Source organism: Telmatherina bonti, assembly GCF_933228915.1.
Source record: "Telmatherina bonti genome assembly, chromosome: 12".
NCBI classification, from domain to species: Eukaryota; Metazoa; Chordata; class Actinopteri; order Atheriniformes; family Telmatherinidae; genus Telmatherina; species Telmatherina bonti.
In genome coordinates this window covers 22383973-22405053 of record NC_136610.1, presented here as the reverse complement: position 1 = coordinate 22405053, position 21081 = coordinate 22383973, and the positions used below count along the sequence as shown (strand labels likewise).

Here is a 21081-nt window from a genome sequence, read left to right as displayed (position 1 = left end):
TCTTTAAGTACCAGCTGCAGATCAAAGGTTTTATGAATTAAAAGACAGTAAGTGGATATTATATGCATAAATTCCTCTCAGGAGGAATTGTGTGAGTTTGGTAATTCCGTCAACTTTCATTTAATAAGTTAGGGGTTGCAGACCACTGACCTTTAAAGCAAGAGACCAGCGGTTCAGCTCCTGTACTGCAAAACGTTTTCCTCAGCACTTTCACTTTTCCGCTGATATTGTACTTAATTACTTACTTTGCTATTTTGCTCCCAGCTGCTCGTGGTTATAATTAGGAGTTAAACACATGTAGAGTTAGGAGGCAAATTCTTATTATCAGATGTCCAAAAGCACATAAATAAGTTGAGACAGTTACATAGTTTAACACTGATTACTTGTGATTCCAGTCATGTGGTGCAAAATTACTCAACATAAACTACTACCTACCATAACATTGTCAATTTATAACTTTTAGGAAATGTGGACACAAAGGTAAATGCTTCTTTTTATGGAAAACTTATGCTATGGAGAGCATAAGTTGAAATTTGTCAAATCTTTCAAGTGCGAGCAACTCTAATAGCCTTCCTATTAGCCAGATATGACCAGTTGCAGTAGTTTTCTGTTGCTGCAAAGCTTTAGTGCAGTGAAATCCATTTGTTTTAATTATAACCATATGTACAAAGGACATAGCAAAAAAATAAGTGATTATAGATTGAAAGTTAAAAAGATGCATCGTCAGATTGTGATAAACTCACGTCTATTTGTTTTATGGGGTATGTGGTCGGTGGTTGACGCTTTTCTGCTGAGTAGTGAGAGGCAGAGCAGTAACCCTAAATGTGGGACCAAACAGTTTCCCACAGAGTTTTATGCTCCAGCTAATGGAGTAGGAGGGACATGGGAGTGGTGAATAATGCACCAGAAAGGCAAAAATAAGAAAAGCAAAGGATGATCGTAACCATATGGAGACTGCTTTGCTGAGAGGGGCTGATTGAGCAAGAGTGGAAGAGAAGTGGAGATGGGAGACAAAAAGAAAAAAGGCTAGTAAAATTTGATATACCTGTAAGAGGATTTGTTGTCTGAGAATAAACATGTTTGAAAGTAGTTAACTGAGGATTAACCAAACTGCACATTCCTGAGTAGAAAGCTGAGATTTCTGATTGTAACTTGCAGAAAGAGCCAGTTAAAGGGGCAAAGACAGGAAGGAAAAAACAGACAGGGAGAATAAGGAAGTGTTCTGCTGTTTCACACACTAGTGGTGCAGTTGAGCCCCTCACATGAATTCTCCCGGCTATGTCCGCCATCTGGAATGTCGAATCACTTCCTCTGTCTAGCCCTGCTTTCTAATGGGGTTGTCCTCTGCCTTTCTGTTCCCTCCCTCTGCCCTGACAGCTCTCTGAAGAACCACTGGAGACCACGCCAGTGTAAATGGGACTATTCTGACAAGGCACACGCACGGGCTCACAAGCTTTCAGCTTTTAAGTAAGACCCCTGGAGTAGTCGACTTTCACCAAGACTTGCTCTAAATGGAATCTTGGCTTGAAAAAAGCAAAGACAACTGCAGTCAGCTGAACTTGTTAGAGGGTGTTCCTTTTCCCTTATATGGCAGCAGAGCTGGGAAATCATTTGAATTAGTCTGGTTTCTGTTGCATGCCTGTCTGGTTTTAGTGCTGACTGACTTCCATTTGGTATGTTTCTGCCTTTACTGTGTGTGAGTGTGTGGGTGCTGTGTGTGTATGTGTGACTCGATTTGTTTGTTTTGCCATTCTTGGTTCTTCTTTTCCTGTTGTTTGCATGTAGGGCTTTTGTTTTGGGACAAGAGGCGGGCTTGTGTTTGTGGTTAAGCTCAGAGCCAGCGTCATTGCCTCAGGGGTGGCTGCTTCATTCACTCTGCTGTTTTTCTTCTACCTCCTTCTTCTCTCTCCCTTGCACTGTTGTGGTGGTCTCTATTTATTGGATCAACACACCCACCTGGGTGTAGCAATTCACAAACTGAAGCAAACTGGGTTTTTGGACAAGGATTTTTATCTGGATACGGTGGACTGGAGTGTTTGAGTGGAATAACCTCAGATTCAGCTGGATGATTTTCCCTTCCCTGCTACACAATGGGTGACCCAGAACAGACATCAGGGACTCTGGAAAGGATCATGGAAAAGTTTTAAACACTCAAGTGGACCACTCAGCACACTCTGATGCTGATGACTTGAATGAGAGACCTCCTGTGAAATGCCCTCTGTGCAAGTCTGACATGGTAAATTTGTGCGTTATGTATTGCTCTTCACCTCATGTGGATTATTCTTAGAAGAATATCACCTAAAGTTAACTGCCATGGCTACAGCATCATGGTATCATCGCGACATCAGTCGTGTGCATGCAGAGGAGTTGTTGGCACGGGCAGGGAGGGATGGCAGCTACCTTGTAAGAGACAGTGAATCTGTGCCAGGAGCCTTTGCATTGTGCCTACTGTGAGTATTCACACACATACCCTCAGCTATTCCATGACGTGTCAATCTTATCTGTGCATCTATGATCATAATATGGCAGGCATCATAGAAAATATAAAGATGTGTTTTGCAGAAGTTGTTGAACTGAACATAATGTTTATTTTGATGTGTTTCACCTCCTTGAAAACTGAATAAGTCTGTCACTTATTCAGAAAAGTCGTAAATATTGTCCTACAATATGTTAAGTGACACATAAAGGACAACAACCATACCCAGTTATCTTATCTTGTAAAACACTTCAATTTGACCAACAGAATGGGTGATTATTCACAAGTTCTCCCTGTTTGTAAATTGATTCAGCAGCTTCACTCACCCTGTCTCATCCATCACCTACACCGCCATCTGCCAGCAGGCCACAAAGACACTATTAATCAGTCAGACTGCTTTGTCCAGAAATGTCAATTTTAGCCAGTCAAACCCTAACTTATGACTCTCTGTTTCCCCACTTACCCTTATTTCCTCCCCGGGGCCCCTGAAAGTGGGTGGGAGCTCCAGCGACCGCACTACACTGACTACTCGTCAGCCCAAGCCAGATACATTCCTGAAAACTAAACCTGGCTGCTCACAGAGTTCCCTCTTTGCCTTCATTCTTTTCTCAGTATATCATTCTCTTGTTTGGTGCCATTAATTCCTCCACAGTGGAGACTAATATTCAATCTATCTGCTTTTTTTATTTTTATTTTTTTTTTACATTTTAACTCAAATAATCTTTTTATGCTGCCATTGGTGCTGATGATGATGACAGATGATATGATGATCTCAGCATCACACAGACTGTGTTTAGTAAAATAAACCACATTTGTAAAGATCTGCAAAACAACTAATGCCTTTTTTTTAGTGTTTTAAACCACAGCTTTTATGAACAATTCATTCAAACCGCATTCCCTTTGGAAAAATGCGTTGTTGTGAGCCGTTGTCACCATTAACAACAGTTATTTTTGGTTTGTTAAAGATTCCAACGCCATGTTCACACATATCGTATTCTTCCGGATTCAGATGGTCTTCTTGCAGTTCAGGTAAGCATTCTTCATCACCTGACACTGAATTATCTGCTTGAAATTGAGCAAAACACAAATGGCTAACACTTTGGCACAAACTGTCCAGCCTGTCAGACACCCAGCGGACAAGATGGATCAAACAATAGTTTGCTATTCCACGTTGCAGATAGAACAGGAACACATTTGTATTTGTACTCTGAACATACTCAGTCATGGCTGCAGCCACTTTGTTGTATGAATAGCATCTTTGCCATGTGGCTGCATACTTGTAGCGTTAGCTCAGCAGCACAGAGGAGAAATTGTTTTATTTCTCAGAGATTCCTGTTCAGCCCACACACTATGTCACTGACCAAATGGTGTGCTTGTTTGTTATGCTAATGTATGGGGGTGTTTGTATTAGACATTATGATTCTATTAGATGTAGCAGTCTGAGTCAGAGATGAGATGTTGTAAATCTTCTTTTGATGCTCTAGACAGGATGGTCATTAGACATCAACTAATTATCAGACACAAAATGCACACAAGCACAAAGTTTGCAACCACAAAAACTGCACACAGACACTCTCTGTGGTTGAGAAAAATGAACACTTTTTTCTTCAAAACAATATCTCTGTACATAAAAGGCCAGCGAGGAGTTTAATACCAATTGCTTGGCAGTTGTTTTTATGCCTTTAACTTGGAAAACTCCTCAGCTTTCCAATGAACACATTAAACTTTGTTGCTATTTCAGTTGTTTTTCCACTGCCATCAGTATAAACCTTTTGCATGTGTTTTCCCCCACTGGATTTGCTCCACTAACTCACTAGTCGCATGCTTGCCTTTTTGTTTTTCCAAGAAGGCCACGGAGATATTTTGGGGCCAGTTTTGTCGTGCACTGTCTGTTATTTCTTTTCATTTCTTTTAAATTACTTTTCAAGAGATCCTTCTGGTTTTAAAAAATACTATTTGAAGAGTTCCTGGCAAAACAGGCAGGTAGCTCGAGCCAAAAAATGGTTTAGTTCACCACAAAATGAAAACAAAAAACTTCTAAAAAGAGGGCACAGGAAAAGAGCTCTCTCAGCATTGTGGTCTAATGTGCACCATGTTGAATTGGTCCATGTTCTGAGTATGTAATCTTAATCTCTGCCTGTGCCGCTTGAAGTTTGAAGTACAGTTGGATAAGTTTCTGTGCATTGTTTGAGAGCAGGCTAACTTATGCATGTAGCTTAAATGTTAAGGCTGATTAGCTTTTTCGTAGCTTATCAGTACTAATAATGGGCTAAATGGAAACAAGACAACCAACTACTTCTATAGTGAGGAAGTAGCTGTAGTGATGTCATCTCTCTTCTGGGGCACAGCTTTCTGAGTCCCTCTGGGAGGCCTTTTATCACAGCATATAATCTACATGTGCTTTTTTCTGTCATGCAAATAATAAATAAATACTTCTGCTTTGTTCAGCCAAGAAAGTTTTAACAAGAGAGGTGGGGCTCCAATGAAACATCCCCTAAGAAGAAAAAGTATAAAAGTTAAATAGGTCAATTATATAAATTGAAATACAATGCCTGCTTCTATTTGCACAAACTTGTCAAGACAAATGAAAGAAACTTAACTAATAATAAAATGGAGCAACAGCGCTTCATACAATATGTGTCTCGTATCATCACATCTGCAGAGAACTTGTTAAAAGTTTCTGTGGATTTTACAGAATAACTCTACTACTGTCCTGTTTGCATGTCTCACAGACGACACAGGGGGTGCAGGTGAACTGTTTCCGGACACTGGAGGACTTGGTTTGGGGATATCAGCACCCCCACAAAGGCCTGGTCACTCCTCTTCTCTATCCTGTTCCCCGTGATACAGACACAGGGGATGAGAGCTCAGGTGGGTCATCAGTGGTCCCCACCAAAATGATAAAGTCATGAAAAAACATATAGCCTCTTCTGATTCTAAGATTTGATGTTAAGACAGGTCTTGATTTTGGGTAAATACAACCTCGGCTGAATAACAACTTGACATATCATAGTATGTCATTAATTATTCAGCTAAACAAAGCCAAAATGCAGCATATAAGATAGGAAACACTGTGATAAAAACTTGAAGATCTTCCTCTTAAAGTTGCCATATTCATTACTTATTTTTTGTTTATTTATTTTGTATGCAGACGATGAGAAGCCACCTCCTATTCCCGCCTCTGTCAGTACAGCTTCTGTTACAGCACCACCAGCAGAACCAGCCGCTCATACCGTCTTTCTGGAGATGCTGAAAAACCTGAACACATCCAAGTACAATTATAACAATTATTTTTCTTTAATAACTTTAGATTTTGAAAACTAACTTTTCCAGAATTTTGCTCGTAAACGTAATTTTATTTAACTTCAGCTAAAACGACGTTCAGTTCTGGTAATGGAAATGTGATTTTTTTGTGTCACAGCAACAGCCTGTTTACTTTTTACAGACTACATGCACCTGGTGGCAATGAAGCGTAACAACTAGTTGTGAAACTGTTTGCGTGACTTTTTCTTTTGTTCTATTAATAAACAGGGTTATTAGTTTGTGTTGTGTGCTGGACCAGTGCTCTTGCTTTGGTCAGTTTCCCCTGAAGAATCACTAAGCTTTTTCCTGTGAGATGACATTTAAGTGCAAACCCGAGCAGCATTAATATACTGAGAACTAATACAGATTACTTTTATTGCTTGACTAGTGTCTATTTTGTTTGTTTACAGTACAGCAGGGGAGGTGATTGGCCTCCTCAGTGACTACCTCTTCAGTGAGCTCCCTCTTGATATTGAAAATGTGCATAAAGGGGCAACAACCCTGTGCCACCTCAAGCGTACTCTGGGAACTGTCTGCCAAGGCTTGAACAGGTTAACATCACTTTATTTTTGATTTCAATGTTAACTAATACTGGCAGCTATAAATGTGTGGACATATACAAAAGGATATTTCTGTCTTTGCTACATAAAGAGTAACATATGTGCTTCTGTGATATTTTCCCCACAACAATTTCAACAAAATGTAACATATTAATTCATAATCACTGATCACTTCTACAGTGAGATTGATCTGACTCTCTCAAGTCTGGAAACGTTGGCCAAAGTCTTCGATCACCCTAGCTGCTCTTTAACACCCACCAAGCCACAGGTAGAAATGCAAACCATGGACTACACTTGTTTAAAAACACAATAACAAATTGAAGTGTTTTAATTTTAATCATTTGTCAGAGGAAAAAGGTGTAATTATATACTGATGCACACAAGCTCATTATGCATCATGTCATGTGTTTTGGAAACAAGAGTCCAGAGATGGAGATTGACAGCTTGCTGTGCAAGATCTCTGCTTTGATCAGCCTCCTTTCTTCTTTGGAGAAAAAGGTATATGATTGTTTAATAAACTCAGACACTGGTGAAAATTATTTGGTCACGTATTCAAGAGGTTTAAAATACAGAAACAACCGTTACAAATGTTTTTACTTCTCAAACAACTGTTTGAGTAATGAAGTCACAGTTTACCTTCAGTGACAGGAGTAAGTTTTTTCATTTTTCAAAGAGGGCTTTTGCAAGGAAAACTAAAATGTTCAGTAACTGTTTGAATCTAAGCCTGCAGTATTTTCTCCCCTTGAAGGTTTTGAAAGCGTTGCAAGATGCAGTGACCAATCACAATCTGGCTGTGCAGCCTAGCCCCTCCCCTCCTGAACCAACCCCCACCAATGTAATACCTGCAAAGAACAACACTAGACAGATACCTGTCCACTCCTTTCAGGTAAATAGGGTGACCCTAAAAATAACTGTGCTTGTCACCCAGATTTAGCCATGGGAATTTAGCCTCTTGCTAAATTTAGACAACTTTTAGGCCAAACAGCTTGGTCTTGATTCATATATAACTTAATCATCTTTGCATTGTTAGTAATTTTCTGCATGTGCTGCAGGTAAAGATAGTAAGGTATGGCAGGCAAACTGTTTCTGTGGATGTGGACACAGGGGTGCTGCTATTTGACAGGAAGGCTGGCTCATTTGGTATTGAGAAGATCACACAAGACAGAAGTAAGGATAAACATCTAGATCCTATTTTGTTACTTGTGCATCGCCGTATATTATGTGATACCACTACACAACATGTACAATATTTCTCATTATTCCCATGCATCAGTTCTTCAGATTGTCAAGTTCCAGAGCAGTCCAGCCAAGGTACGATTGGTGGTTGACAGTCATCACAACACACCACAGGATATTACATTTGAAAGTGCACGGGTAAGGCAAGATGCTAAGATTCACCATTAACTGGGATCCACTGTTTCCCTTACCATAAGCCATGTTCGTCTATTGCAGAAATGTGACTCCTTCTGCCAACTGCTTCTGCTAATGAAGTCCAGACACTCTCAATGGAGTGAACCTGATGTGGTGTCGGTGTTTGTTGGCACCTGGAATATGGGTAATCTATAATGACAGCAGAAAACTTCTTAATGTGATGATGAGAGTATGGAGAATATTTTGATTGATTGATTGATTTACTGGATGTTTTTTCTGCACAAAGGTGGTTCTCCTCCTCCTCGAAGCTTGCAGTCCTGGGTAACCTGCTGCGGTTTGGGACATACCCCTGATGAGTCGACAGCTTTGATCCCTCATGACATCTATGCACTTGGGACTCAAGAAAACCCTCAGGGGGAAAGAGAATGGATTGAACATATCAAAGCAACCCTTCGCAGCTATACTCAGATTGAATTCAAGCAGGTAAGTCTCTTTTTTCAGCTTTGTATCCGTTTAGTGAAGGGGTGTCCAGCTCTGGTCATTGATAGCCACAATGCTGCAGGTGTTGTATGTATCCCTGTTCCAACACACCTGACTCAAATGAATCATTCATTGGGTTGTTCATTGGATTTATTTCTATTGCATAATAAAAAAAATACAAACCCCAACATCCAGTGTTCACAATTTCATTTGTTTCTGGGCTTCTGAATAAGATAAAAATATTACTTAAATATTCAAATGTTTAGACATTGGGCCTGTATGATAATTTGCTGGATGTGCTTTCTTGGGCCTAATCAGACTTGAAGGGGGTTAGGCACACGAATGGCTCTCCCGGATGGAAAAGATAAACATATATATATATATATATATATATATATATATATATATATATATATATATATATATATATATATATATATATATATATATGTACTGTGCTGGTCGAAATGGATTACAAACATGTATTATTTAAAACATAAAACTTAATCTGCCACAGAGATCACGAGGAATCAGTGACTGAGGACAGTGCCAGTTGGAAAATGTAATTTCTTGTAATGTGACACAATGGCCTGTAGGTGGCAGTGCAATCCCTCTGGAATATGAGGCTTGCTGTGTTCGTAAAGCCAGAGCATGAGAGTCGCATCAGCCATGTGAACACAGCCAGCGTGAAGACTGGACTGGGAAACACATTAGGTAGGCCATTCTGTATGACCTTACTCTCTCTCTCTCTCTCGCTCTCTCTCACACACACACAAAACAAAAATATACAATGCACATTACCACGGTTGAATAGCCAAAATATCACTGCATGTTTAGGAAAAACAGGACATGTTTTACTAACCTTGAAGTTTGAGGTTGACTGATTCAGTTGTTTTAGGAAACAAGGGAGCAGTCGGAGTCTCCCTCCAGTTCTGTGGGACATCTTTTGGGTTTGTTAACTGTCACCTGACATCTGGGAATGATAAAGTGATGAGGTGAATTGTGATGTTTATGTTTCAGAAATATGTGAACTCTGTAGCTTGAACAAATAATAATTTCTGTCTTGCAATGTATATGGATTTTCTAGGAGGAACCAGAACTTTGTGGATATTCTCAGACTCCTTTCCCTCGGTGACAAACAGCTTGGTGCCTTTGACATCAGTATGCGCTTCACCCATCTCTTTTGGTGTGGAGATCTCAACTACAGGCTCGACTTGGATGTACAGGTCAGACTCATGGCTTTCATTATAGGATTAATGCTCAGTGGATGCTTTTTTAAAAAAAAAAAAATTGATTCAATTGATTTTGCATGTGTGGAATATCCTACATCTCTCTGATCATCACTGACTGCAGGACATTCTGAAACATGTGTCCAAAAGAGAATTTGAGGATCTCATGTGTGCAGACCAGCTAACCCGAGAAAGACACAAGAGGAAGGCCTTTCTGAATTTCAGTGAGTATTAGTGTTTCATTAAAGAATAATGAAATCATAGTTATGTTTCATTTTAGTCAGTTCAATGTGTTTTCTACATTTTGCTCTTTTTCTACGTTTAAGAGGAAGACAAGATCACGTTTCCACCCACTTATCGGTATGAGAGGGGCTCTCGAGACTGCTACCTTTGGCAAAAATACAAGACGTCAGGGGTGAGTCTTGTTTCATTGCACAAAAGTAGAAAAAGAAAGGATTGATCAAAGATGTGTGCTAATAATAAAAATAGAATTGAGCAGCTGCAAGTATTGCTTTACTTCAAATTGAAGTTTTTATTTTCAATAGTTACAAGACGCACTGTTTGGCCATTCCAGGTCTGGAACTGGACTGGTAAAATATATCATCAGGACAGTTTCTGGTTGATACTTTGTTTTTTTTTCTTTTTCTTTTTCACTTCCCTACCGAGTACAACTTCCAAGGAAAGCTCAAAGAGAAATGGAAAAGGAAACATCATTTTAAAAATAAAATTAATTTTTAAAATGAATTACATACAGTACATCTCCAGCATTTACACATATCAACTTGTTAAAACTACAAATTAGCCACAGTAAACCCACCACCTTGAGCAAATAAGAGGCCTGTACTACAAAGCTGGATTTTTTTCTTATCGAGGTAACTCCAGGGTTACCTCTGGCTTTTCTATCCTATGATGCTAGAACACTTCTTACCTGGGTAAATCACCATGGTAACTTAAGCTGAATGGCCAGCCTGCTTCAGAGTAGGTTATGTTTTGGATGAGAGATTGAGTATAAAAGTACCACCTTCTGGCCTGTTGTTACAGCTTAGCGATGTTATTGCACATATTATGAGAAGAGAGCTTAGGAGTAAAATAGATTTTAGTGGTAGATAGGATCTCATTTTGATGTTCCCAGTGACATCCTAAGCAAATCCTATGAAACACATTTCAACTGATGGACTTCAGCAATCTCAAAATAAATTAATTTGATTTAGTATGAAGAAATAAAGCCTTTCAGTCACCAGCCTTTCGGCCTGAGAGATGTGCTTGAATTTTTATATTTTGGAAGAATAATTTTCTGCTCCTCTAAAATAATATAAGATGCTCTTCAGGGTTTCTCCCTGCTTGCGATTGGTAAAAACACTTCAAACACCACTGCGTTCATGTGAGCAAGCACTGATCAATTTTTTAAAACTCTGGGTTCAGTTTTACCAGCTTCATAGTACCGCTTATCAGAATTGCAAGTGTCTGGGAAAGACGAGCCAGGTAACCGAGCGATATGTTAATCCTATTTCGAAGTACAGGCCTCTGTCAAAAGCTTTATTCAAAGTCCCAGCAGTAAAATCTTAACAGTGTTGGGTTTTGATCCCTTGACCTTCCAATTACTAAGCCAGAAGCCAGACCACTGAGCCACCACAGCTTTGTTCCAAGTACACACTTCTTAAGATAATTTATTTGCAACTTAATCCTATTTCAGGAATCTGTAGGGTTAAGCGACTTTGACAGCAGCTGCTGTGACAACTCAAAATAGCTGGTTTAAGATTAAACCCCTGTCTAATGCAGGAATGTCTGGCGTAACAGGAATGAAAGCACTCATCAGTGTAAACTTGCTCTCTCTATGTACGGGCTTTTCATTGGTGGACAGAGAAATACCCAATGTATTGTTGTTTATGTTATGACAAAACCTTTCTCTGTAGGTACGAGTTAATGTTCCATCATGGTGTGACAGAATTCTGTGGAAGTCCTACCCAGAAACACACATCATCTGTACTGCATATGGTGAGAGCTAGAGCATTTCCTAGAAAAATAAATACTTGGAAAAGCTTCAACTTAAAAGGTACACTTTTACACAAAATGCATTTGAGGCATCCTGGACAGTTGGTAAGCACTGATATATGCAGGATGTCAGTCAACACTAAAACTGAATACATGTGGTCTTTTCTGTAGAACGAGTGGTGGTCAACACCCACATACCAGTCAATCAAGACCTGGAGTTATTTCCTCCATTTCAGCCAGAAATCTGCTTCTGACTAATCTCAATAACTGTCAAAGCACGACACATTTTCCTATGTTGAAATAACATTTGCAGATCATGTGTCTTGCAGTGCTCCTGCTCAAATGGCTTGTCTTTTACTAGGTTGCACAGATGACATCTTCACAAGTGATCACTCACCTGTTTTTGCTACTTTCCAAGTGGGAGTGACGACACCATGCCACTCTAAAACAGGTGTTGTCAAGGACATGGTTTTCCGGGCACTAATAAATTAATTACGGTCGATCCATTTAAACTAAAGAAGATTTTCTTTTTAATTTAAACAGATTCAAACCCTGGCAAAGAGAGGTCCTGGATTGAGCTTGAAGGCATTGAGGCCATCGTAAAGACAGCAAGCAAGGCAAAATTCTTTATTGAGTTTCACTCCTCTTGCCTTGAAGGTACGGTGTCATTTCAAAAGGGCTTTGTGAGCAGTACAATATAACAAAGGAGCAATAATTATTTGTTATAATTATTTGCAGAGACGCGGCGCTCCAGTGAAAATGATTCACAGAGCTGTGATGTTCCAGGGTTTCTCAAACTAGGCTGGTCCTTCAAACAGCTGCCAAAGGTGAGAGGCTGAGCGCATTCATATAGTTGGAGGTTAATTTAATATTGAAATATGTGCAAACATTAATAAAAATACATTACATGTAATAAAAGCATAGTTTGAACTGTTCTGATAAGCTTGAAAATAATAATAGGTGTGACAACTTTTAACAAAGCGTAAGCTCTCTTGAAGCTGACTTGACATTTCTTTAAGCAGACTTCAGGAATAGTTCTCCATTCTTCCCGAAGGACATCTCAAAGCTTTTCTATGGACGTTGCAGACATTTGTTCTTCTAGGTTCACACACAGCCAATCATGCCATGCTTTTTGGCTATTAGCTCTGTGGTTATCACATTGTTAATACAAAAATGTTATTTTATTTCTGTCAAACTGTGTTTTTTTCCATAGATGCCGCCATGAAAGGCTTTTTTAAAAAAATGCTTGAATGGTTCATAGGTTGGTGTGAAGGGATATAACAACCATAGACACATTCCACTGAAAATGGTCAGTTAGATAAACCGATTGGAAACTAACTAAATAGCAGCCAATTTCCAAAGTAAAACAGCGAACGACCTTCAGAAATTCTGGAGAACTATTTATCAAGTTTACTTTAAAGATTAGAAGTGAGTCCGGCTTATTGAAAGCAAAACATAAAGACTTGAACATTGGTGGTTCAACATGTTTGCAGAAGGCATATGGTCCAAACATCTTTTTTTACCTTGTGTTTTGTTTATGTATGTTACAGCTTCTTCCCATTATGTCTGACATGGAGCATCTTCAGAACCAGCACCTGCTGCTTTCTGTAAAATCATGTGATGGGTTTGAGTCATACGGTTTGTCCCAGAACAATTTTTTTCTTTCATATATCGGTACACTTTAAACTTAAAATTTTAAATTAACATGATTTTAATTAGGGTGATAATCAGTAGCCTTTCTTTAAAAGCAAATCTTATGTCAAAAACCAGTTTTTTTGTTTACTAAATTTACTCTAACCATGTCTAGTAGTGTAAAATATTTATTTTTAATGCTTTCTCCATTCAGCTTCACTTTTCCTCTGCATAAAGCAACATTTAAAAGCAATTATGGCTTTCTCTTTTACAGAGGATAAATAGTTCTTTCCTCTTTTTGATGCAGTAAAAACAAAATAATTGTGTTGTAAAGTGTCGTAATTTGTCACTTATAGACATATTTATGCTGTATCATTGTTGCATGGTTGTATTGCCATATAGTTCAGAAAACATGACATGCATATGCTAGTTTTGTTGGATGCAGTGTGTTATTCATATAATAAGACATTTTAAGAAAACAATCTTTGCCGTAGGTGAATGTTGTGTAGCTCTGCGCTCACTGACTGGCACGTCAGAGCAGTTTGAGACATTTTTGAGTCACCGAGGTGAGGAGATGGGCTCCATACGAGGACGGGTCAGAGTCCATGTGCCAAGAGAAAGACGAGCAACGCGGCAGAAGATCTATGGTGGGTTGGCCAAAACTAGTCATTCCTGATCCACTGCTTTGCTTGCACTATCACTTCCCTCTAAACCTTCACTTCCACTGTCACTGCATTCTTTGACTCTCCTGTGAGTCTCACATTGCTTCCTCTATTTGGTTTCTCAATGATCCCTGGCTTGGCTTTACGCTTGCTGATATCTATCGATCGCTTCCTCTTTTGGCTCCTGAATGACTGACCATGACCAGATGCATCCTGAGACACTGACACAGGACATTTGGGTATGATGCCCGCAGGTCAGGAGCAACACACACAAACAAAACTATGCTGTGTGACTGCAAACTGGCAATGGCTTTTGCCTGCATGCAGCACACAGATTTTGAAGAAGTCCTGCTCATTGCCAAACGGGTTTTTCATGCCTTAATTTGACTTTTGCAGAGCTGTTCTGTTTTGAGAAAAATGATAAAGATCCTGGGAGGGGACACGTGTCTTCTGCAGCACCCCGGATCCCATTAACCAGGTGAAGACTACTCACTGTTTTGGGGTATTTGGCTATAAAGAAATACAAAGCCTTCAGTTCTCAATTCTTAAAGACTAGAAAAAAAAATCACTTACTACTCAGGTTAATCTGTACCCTTTTTTGTACAGCTGTACTTTTTTTTAGTGTAGCCATTGTTTTTCCATAATTTTTCCAACTATATCTTGAAGTTAGGCTTACATTTAACTTCATTCTGTCATCTTAAGAGAAATAAACTTTCCTGCTGTTGATTGTCATTAGTTTACTGGGACAAAACAAGATACAATAAGAGCAGTGACAGCAATGTGGATTTAAATGATCTACTTCAAGAAATCAAACACAACTGAAACTTACTGGTTTTAATGAAATGCTGTCAGCATTCATCTAACTGGGATCTTATAGTACTGCAAACTCTTACCTCAAAGCTGGTAAATTAAGGGATTACACCCCAGATATAAACAAGTCATTTTGGGGAGGGGAAATATAATATTTTTTTTTAGCATTTTTGGGGCTGGTTAAACATGGAAAAAGCACAATTTTTGAAACGACAGCAACCCATCAGTACGTAAATGAAAAGCAATTCACTACCCTCTCAAACTTCGCCATCACCATTGTAGAGGCTATTCCGCTACATATAATCCGCTACGCCATCATAAAATCTTTGGGCTAAACGTCAATGTTGCAAACTGGGTTCAATATGGAAAATCAGTTTGATTTCACAGATCCATTGATATATCAATAATTTTTGTTGACATGGTCTGGTTTCACGGGACAATTGGAGCTATCATGAAAGGTTTACAGCACAAAAGAAACTTAAAGACTGAGCCTTTACAGTTATGTAACTGTTCACGCCACATGACCCCAGTTCCTGAAATGGAAAGCTGTCTATAACTCCCCTTAACAAAGACACTCGTCCCTATGATTAATATGCAAAAAGAAACTCCAAAGGTCCCTAGTTCCCTTAGGAAAGTTTCCGTGATATAAATAAGGCTTCAGTTAAAGTGTAATACAAAATATGAACTCATTTTTACATCTGAAACTGTCACCACAAGTCCACATGTAATATTTTTTTTAGCACTGAGCAAATTTGGTTAAAAGACTTAAATGTTACAACTAGGTGTTAAAGAGGGTATTTTTTAGGTTTTTGTGAAAGAAATTAATTTGTCTTATGTACAATTTTAGTAGCATTTATGTCTGGAATTCAAGACTTGTATAATCCTTTCCAGGCCCTGTGGAGTCCCGCTTAAACTAACTCCGAGCAGCTACACCAATCCTGCCTACTTCATCTTTGAAGGCATATCCGTCCCACGCAGAGTGGAGGAGGCGCTTCCCCAGCGAAGAGACCCTCAGGTCATCTGGTCTGGTAATGAGGCCTTACAGCTCCCAAAAGTATCAGGTCGTCAGGGCTTTGATAGAAGACCCTGTCACAGATCAGACTTTACAGAAATCGAAATTCCAGCCATTCTGCCTCAGTGCACTCCAACCAGTGAGTGCCAAGCATCCCAAACCAACTCTTCCTATCAGCTTTTCCCAGCAAAAAAAACATCTCCAATCCCTTCACCCTCATGTAACACCATCCCACAATACCAGGAACAGACTACCCAACCAAGAAAAAAATACCAAGAAAAAGTAAATAATGTTAAGGACTCCATCCAGCCTGAAGACAATTTAACAAACTTGTACATAAATCACTCAGCAATAATGAGAGATAAAGTCAAAAGAGATTGTCTTCAGCCTCTTCCAGCAGGGGCCAATGCTATGCAAGCAGCCAAGTCACCATCAGTTATTCCCTACAACCCCACTCACTTGGCAAAATGTCGGCACTCTGCTCCCTGGCTTGTTGAAAAGCAGTCTCCTGGACCCACAGGGGACAACTCCCTCACTGCTTTGCAGATTGCCAAGTCCCTCAGTGAAGTCGACTTCTTCCCCTTAGAGCAGAGAGACCCATCAACACTTAGCCAAAGGACAAATTCTAGAAATGGCCCCTCCAAGCATGGAGACAGAAACTGCTGCTGGGAGAAAGAGGTATGACCCCATTCACAAAGACAGATGTTACTGGGAACTACTGACAGTTGGTTAAAAATATTATCTGTATTTTATCTCATTGCAGGTGTCTGTCCTCAAAGGTGCACCAGAGACTGTGCGGGAGCTTCTTAGTACTTTAGGTCTTCAGAAATACACCCTGGGACTTAGCCTGAATGGCTGGGATGATCTGGACTATTTCAGGTAAAATTAATTGGGATATTCAGTGAGGTTATATTATATGTGTTTGTCATTTCAGACAAATACAGGTTGTTGTCCTTTCTTATAACTGTCTCAATATGCACAGAAGTGAAAGAACTGGGACAGAACTGAGGTTTTAATGAGAAATCCACCTCTCATTTGATACTTAGCGTTTATTATTCACATCAATTAGTCTTCTGTTATCTGTATGAAAAGACTAATAGAAAAAAGTAGAAAATTTTATGAACACACACTGTTTTCTTAAAAGGGGGGGGGGAGGGTAAAGTATTTGCTTAGTTATGGTAGGAGATAGCTTCATTGTTAGTGTATGGAAACCAGGCTAGAGATGAGCATGTTGCTGAATAGAAGCTCTTTAGTGTTAACAATGCTTAAACAAATATACACACACTGCAAAAATGTGATTCTCCGTTTGTGATATTTCAGACTGTTTTTACTCCGGAGCTGCACTGGTATGAAAATTTCCCCTTGAGGGAATGTTATACAGTGACCTGAAGTCAAAAGTAACCATAAACAAGACACAGCTACATGACAAAAATACAATAAAATAAAAAAACAAAAAACAAAAAGAACGTAACAGAAATCTGAATACTGCATAAATTATATAAAACCCTCAAACAAAATTTTTACCACATTTAAAAAAAAACAAAACGTGCTAGTTTAGAAAACACACACACAAAAAAAGAAAACAAAGAGACATTTTAGTTGTTTTGCACCTAAAAGCTTTCATACAGTACAGGAAACCTGGGAGGCACAGCAGTTCAGATAAAGTTTGGTTAATGTGGAAGACCACTGCAGACTGTTTCAAGGCCAGTTGAAAAGGGGGAATGCTCACAGCGAAGAAAAAGTGTGAAAACATAACAGTGAATGCAAAGGGGTTTTTGAGTGTTATTTTCAGTTTTTTTTTTTTTTTTTTTTTAATATCCTTGTTAAAAAACCAAACAAAGCAAAACAAAACAGTATCTTCCTTATATTTTTGTATTTATACTTTCTTGTATCTGAGATGCCCACGCCTCATGCATTTACAGCTACATTACAGATTTATTGTGAACATTGTCTTTGTGTGACTTGTTTGATTTTCTAAACAAATCCATGGCCACCACTACTTCTCTCTGACAGTGGCATCACTGAAGCGGATCTGTGCGCTGCAGGAGTAGCTAATCCTTCACACCGACGCAGAATCCTGGAAAACCTACCCAGGAATTGGAACTGACATTAACATGAAGACATTCAGATGAAATCTTGTAATTTGGTAAATTATTACTGGAAATACACCGAGAACTGGAGAAGTCTGATCTGACTGTCAGTCACATTGCCTGGACTTTTAACTCAGCCCTGATGTCATGTCATGCATTCTACCAATACTGCCGTGATCCTTTGTTGCAACACAGGAAGAGAATACATTGCAGGATGAACTTCTTGAACATTATGGTTTGTTCATTTTCCAATTTCACAACTGCAGAAAGAAATCGGTGACATGAATGGAAGACCTTGACATTTGTTTCTAGTTACTGATGCATAACAAATGTCGATTGTGATTTTTCAGTTACATTAATTTTGTCTCCAAAGGATCATAAATTGCAATGAAATATAAACCTTTAATTTCCAATGTTCACTAAGGCTGATGTTTACAATCCACCCACTTCTATGTTGCTTTCCTTGCATTCTGCTATTATTGAGCCAGAGCCTGAGCTTGTAAAAGCCTGATAATAAACCTATTGAGCATAAAATCCACATGATCTACTGGACGATTGTCTGGATAGTTGGTTTAGAAAGATATGGTAAATGCTGTTTTGTTTACTGTCTCGTACTCTTACCATCATGTCAACTAAGTAGCTTTATGCACTATGCAACATTTACAAAGAGCCTAAAGCAACACTTGACTGTTACTGGGCAATCACAAATGTTATTTTATGCTTCCCAGCAGTGGCAGCAAAATGAGATTTAATGTTTATGTCTTTTTTCTGTTTCAGAGTAGCATACTTGTCCTTACACTGTCCTGCTCATTTGACATTTGATGTAGCCTGCGTCCCGTTCTGTAATGTATGTAGGAGATTTAGTAAAAGCAGCAGTTTCCACTTTTTTTCTTGTATAATGCCATATATTAGGGGAAAAGGAAGAACAATAACAAATGCATTGTTGCGGTCTGTTGGGAACGTCTGGCAGAGTCCCCTGTCAGAAATAATTTCAACTCCCACTTCCAACAGAACTTCAGCCATGTCCTGAGTGAAGCAGGGGACATTTACACAGAGTCGACTGTTATGTCTCCATTGTCAAGGTGGCGAACTGGAACTGTGGCTGTAAGGTTATTGGTGTGTGTTGTGGTGGTAACTCATTGATCTGCACTAGCAGATCTGTCAGGCTGAAGGGGTCCTATCGAGCCTTTTCGGTCTGTGGGATTCTTGAGGCAGCTGACAAGTAAAGGCAGCCTAAACAGAACATCGCTTTAGCAGTGACAGAAGCAAAAAAAAACTATGTTCGGAGGAGTTTGAAGAGGCCAAGGAGAACAACTTTCAGCTGACAACGCTCTGGGAGTGGACCAGCTCTGTCAGTCTTTGTTGACAGCATCAAACATACTTGCGGACTGTTCCTTTGAACTGGCACTGGTGGTCTCCCTGTTCAAAAAGGAAGGAGTATGGAATACTGGACCCCCTGAATAAGCTGTCCAGTCCCTGTACAACCAGGTGCCAGAATCTGGTCCACATTGCCGGCCGTAAATCTGATATTTCAGTGAGGTTTAGACTCCTCCAAGGCTGCCCTTTGTCAAAACCTCTGTTTAGAACTTTTATAGGAAGAATTTATAGATGCAAGTTATTTAGGGGATCCAGCTTGGTGGCCAGATACATGCATAACCCTTCAACATACATAGGTTTTCACACCCACTAAGTGTGGGTCTGCATAGTTTTTTATCTCATTTTTTCTCTAATGAGCAGAACGTTGCTATAGATATGTAGGTTCCAGCCTCCTTGTGACTCTAACTAACCAGAAGCATGGAAAATGATTTTTTTTCTTTCTCTGGCAACTACTTACAGGATTCTTGACTTGAATTCTCCAAAGCACAAGTGGTGTTTGTCAACCAAACGATGTATGGTACAGAATATAACAGAAAGAGATGAGAGAATTGCAAATCCAAGCCTAAAATAACTCTGCTGTGTCATTTGTAGCATTTAGAAGGATTGGTTACTTATTGAAGCATGGGCAAACACATGTCTGCTGACAGTATGTGTCAGTGACCACTAAATCACCGCCTCATTGACCGCCTTATTGACCGCCTTATTGACTGCAGTGAGATCATCACCTGTAAATTTACTGAGAAAAAGAATGTTAAATAAGTTTTATATATATATATATATATATATATATATATATATATATATATATATATATATATATATATATATATATATATATATATATATATATACAAAATCAAGATTCATTTGTAGAGAGTTGAAAGGAAAAGAAAGAAGTTTGTGCACAACATTTGCAAGCATAAAATAAATTAGTGAACACCTGACAGTTTTTTACACTATACAATCGATTTTCTTCCTAAAGGGAAATCAAGACTACAAACTCACTGAGAATACATCCCTGCTGAACCCACTAAATGGTTATTGCTATATGATCCCAAACGTTTCCCAGTGCATATGTATCCTTGAGCAAATGCTTAATCTAAAATACTGCAGCCCAGTGACTTGCATGGCAGTTCTGCTACTATAGGTGAATTTAGAGTATATATGAATGGGTGAATGAGAGAAACTGTAAAGACCTTTGTTGTCAGGAAGGCTGAAATTAGCTATATAAGTGCAGCTCATTCAGTGGATTTCTAATGTACAACATGCTTCGTCCCTGACATTCCACACATCCAAACGTCAGAAACCCAAACATACACAAACAAAAACTCATGGTGCTACCAAAGGTAACCTTTTCAAACTGAAAAATATACTTAAACAAAATTGATTCATAAATGCACAAAGAGTTGTTGCTATGTCTATAATTGAGGTGAAAGGGTCAGTTTCTTAAGGTACAGTTTTTACAACTTTTTAGACTTTTTCTTTCTATTATGATTGTGAAATGCTGGAGTTTCACTGAACAAATTAAATTGCTGTCAGATCTTTAAACTAGAAGACTGCTGTGTTATTCATGAACTGAAAGTGAAATGTTCCTCTGAAAGTTTAATATTAGACTTCCAATTAAAAGACTGGGTTTGTCATAGTTGATGTTTTCAGTTAAAACAGGAACCTGGAGGGTAACCCACTTCCTAAAAGACCGAGTCTGTTGTAAGTGGTCCACAGTATTTGCCTGAATTTTTCTCACTAATCAGGTTTCACATCAATGGTAGCATAAGTTCATAATAAATGCTAAAATAATTTTAACCTCACTGACCTGATCATTATTTTCTGCTGTTTCTAGACCATCCTTCACATTAATATGTCCCCATGAGAAGTGAGACAATAAAATGTTGATGCTTGTGCTGTGAAACGATCATATCTAGCCCTAAACATGATTTTTTAGTTCTTGCTTAAACTCAACCAGGAAGTGTTCAAGTGTCGCTGTGAAGGAAACAGGGTAAATCTGGACTCATCAAACCACATGACCTTTCATTGTTCCAGAGTCCAATTTTTATGCGCTCAAGCTTATTGAAGCCTTTTTGTTCACA

General features: G+C 38.9%; 1 protein-coding gene across 2 annotated transcripts; it reads left to right on the top strand.

The window, feature by feature from the left end:
* The first annotated feature begins 1616 nt into the window (after positions 1-1616).
* On the top strand, positions 1617-19713 carry inppl1b (inositol polyphosphate phosphatase-like 1b). Of its 2 annotated transcripts, XM_079250597.1 has the most exons (27): positions 1617-2450; positions 3442-3505; positions 5209-5347; positions 5628-5748; positions 6190-6330; positions 6520-6607; positions 6760-6837; positions 7088-7225; positions 7392-7506; positions 7613-7713; positions 7792-7894; positions 7997-8193; positions 8787-8904; positions 9089-9185; positions 9278-9416; positions 9544-9643; positions 9746-9834; positions 11333-11414; positions 11773-11862; positions 11955-12068; positions 12150-12238; positions 12962-13049; positions 13538-13690; positions 14102-14183; positions 15407-16205; positions 16291-16406; positions 17541-19713. In XM_079250597.1, the coding sequence occupies exons 1-27, from the start codon at positions 2314-2316 to the stop codon at positions 17632-17634; spliced, it is 3672 nt and encodes a 1223-aa protein (XP_079106723.1). In that variant the 5' UTR covers positions 1617-2313; the 3' UTR covers positions 17635-19713. The 2 variants fall into 2 exon arrangements, with proteins under 2 accessions (XP_079106723.1, XP_079106724.1); XM_079250598.1 differs by lacking the exon at positions 11773-11862.
* Positions 19714-21081: the final 1368 nt, after the last annotated feature.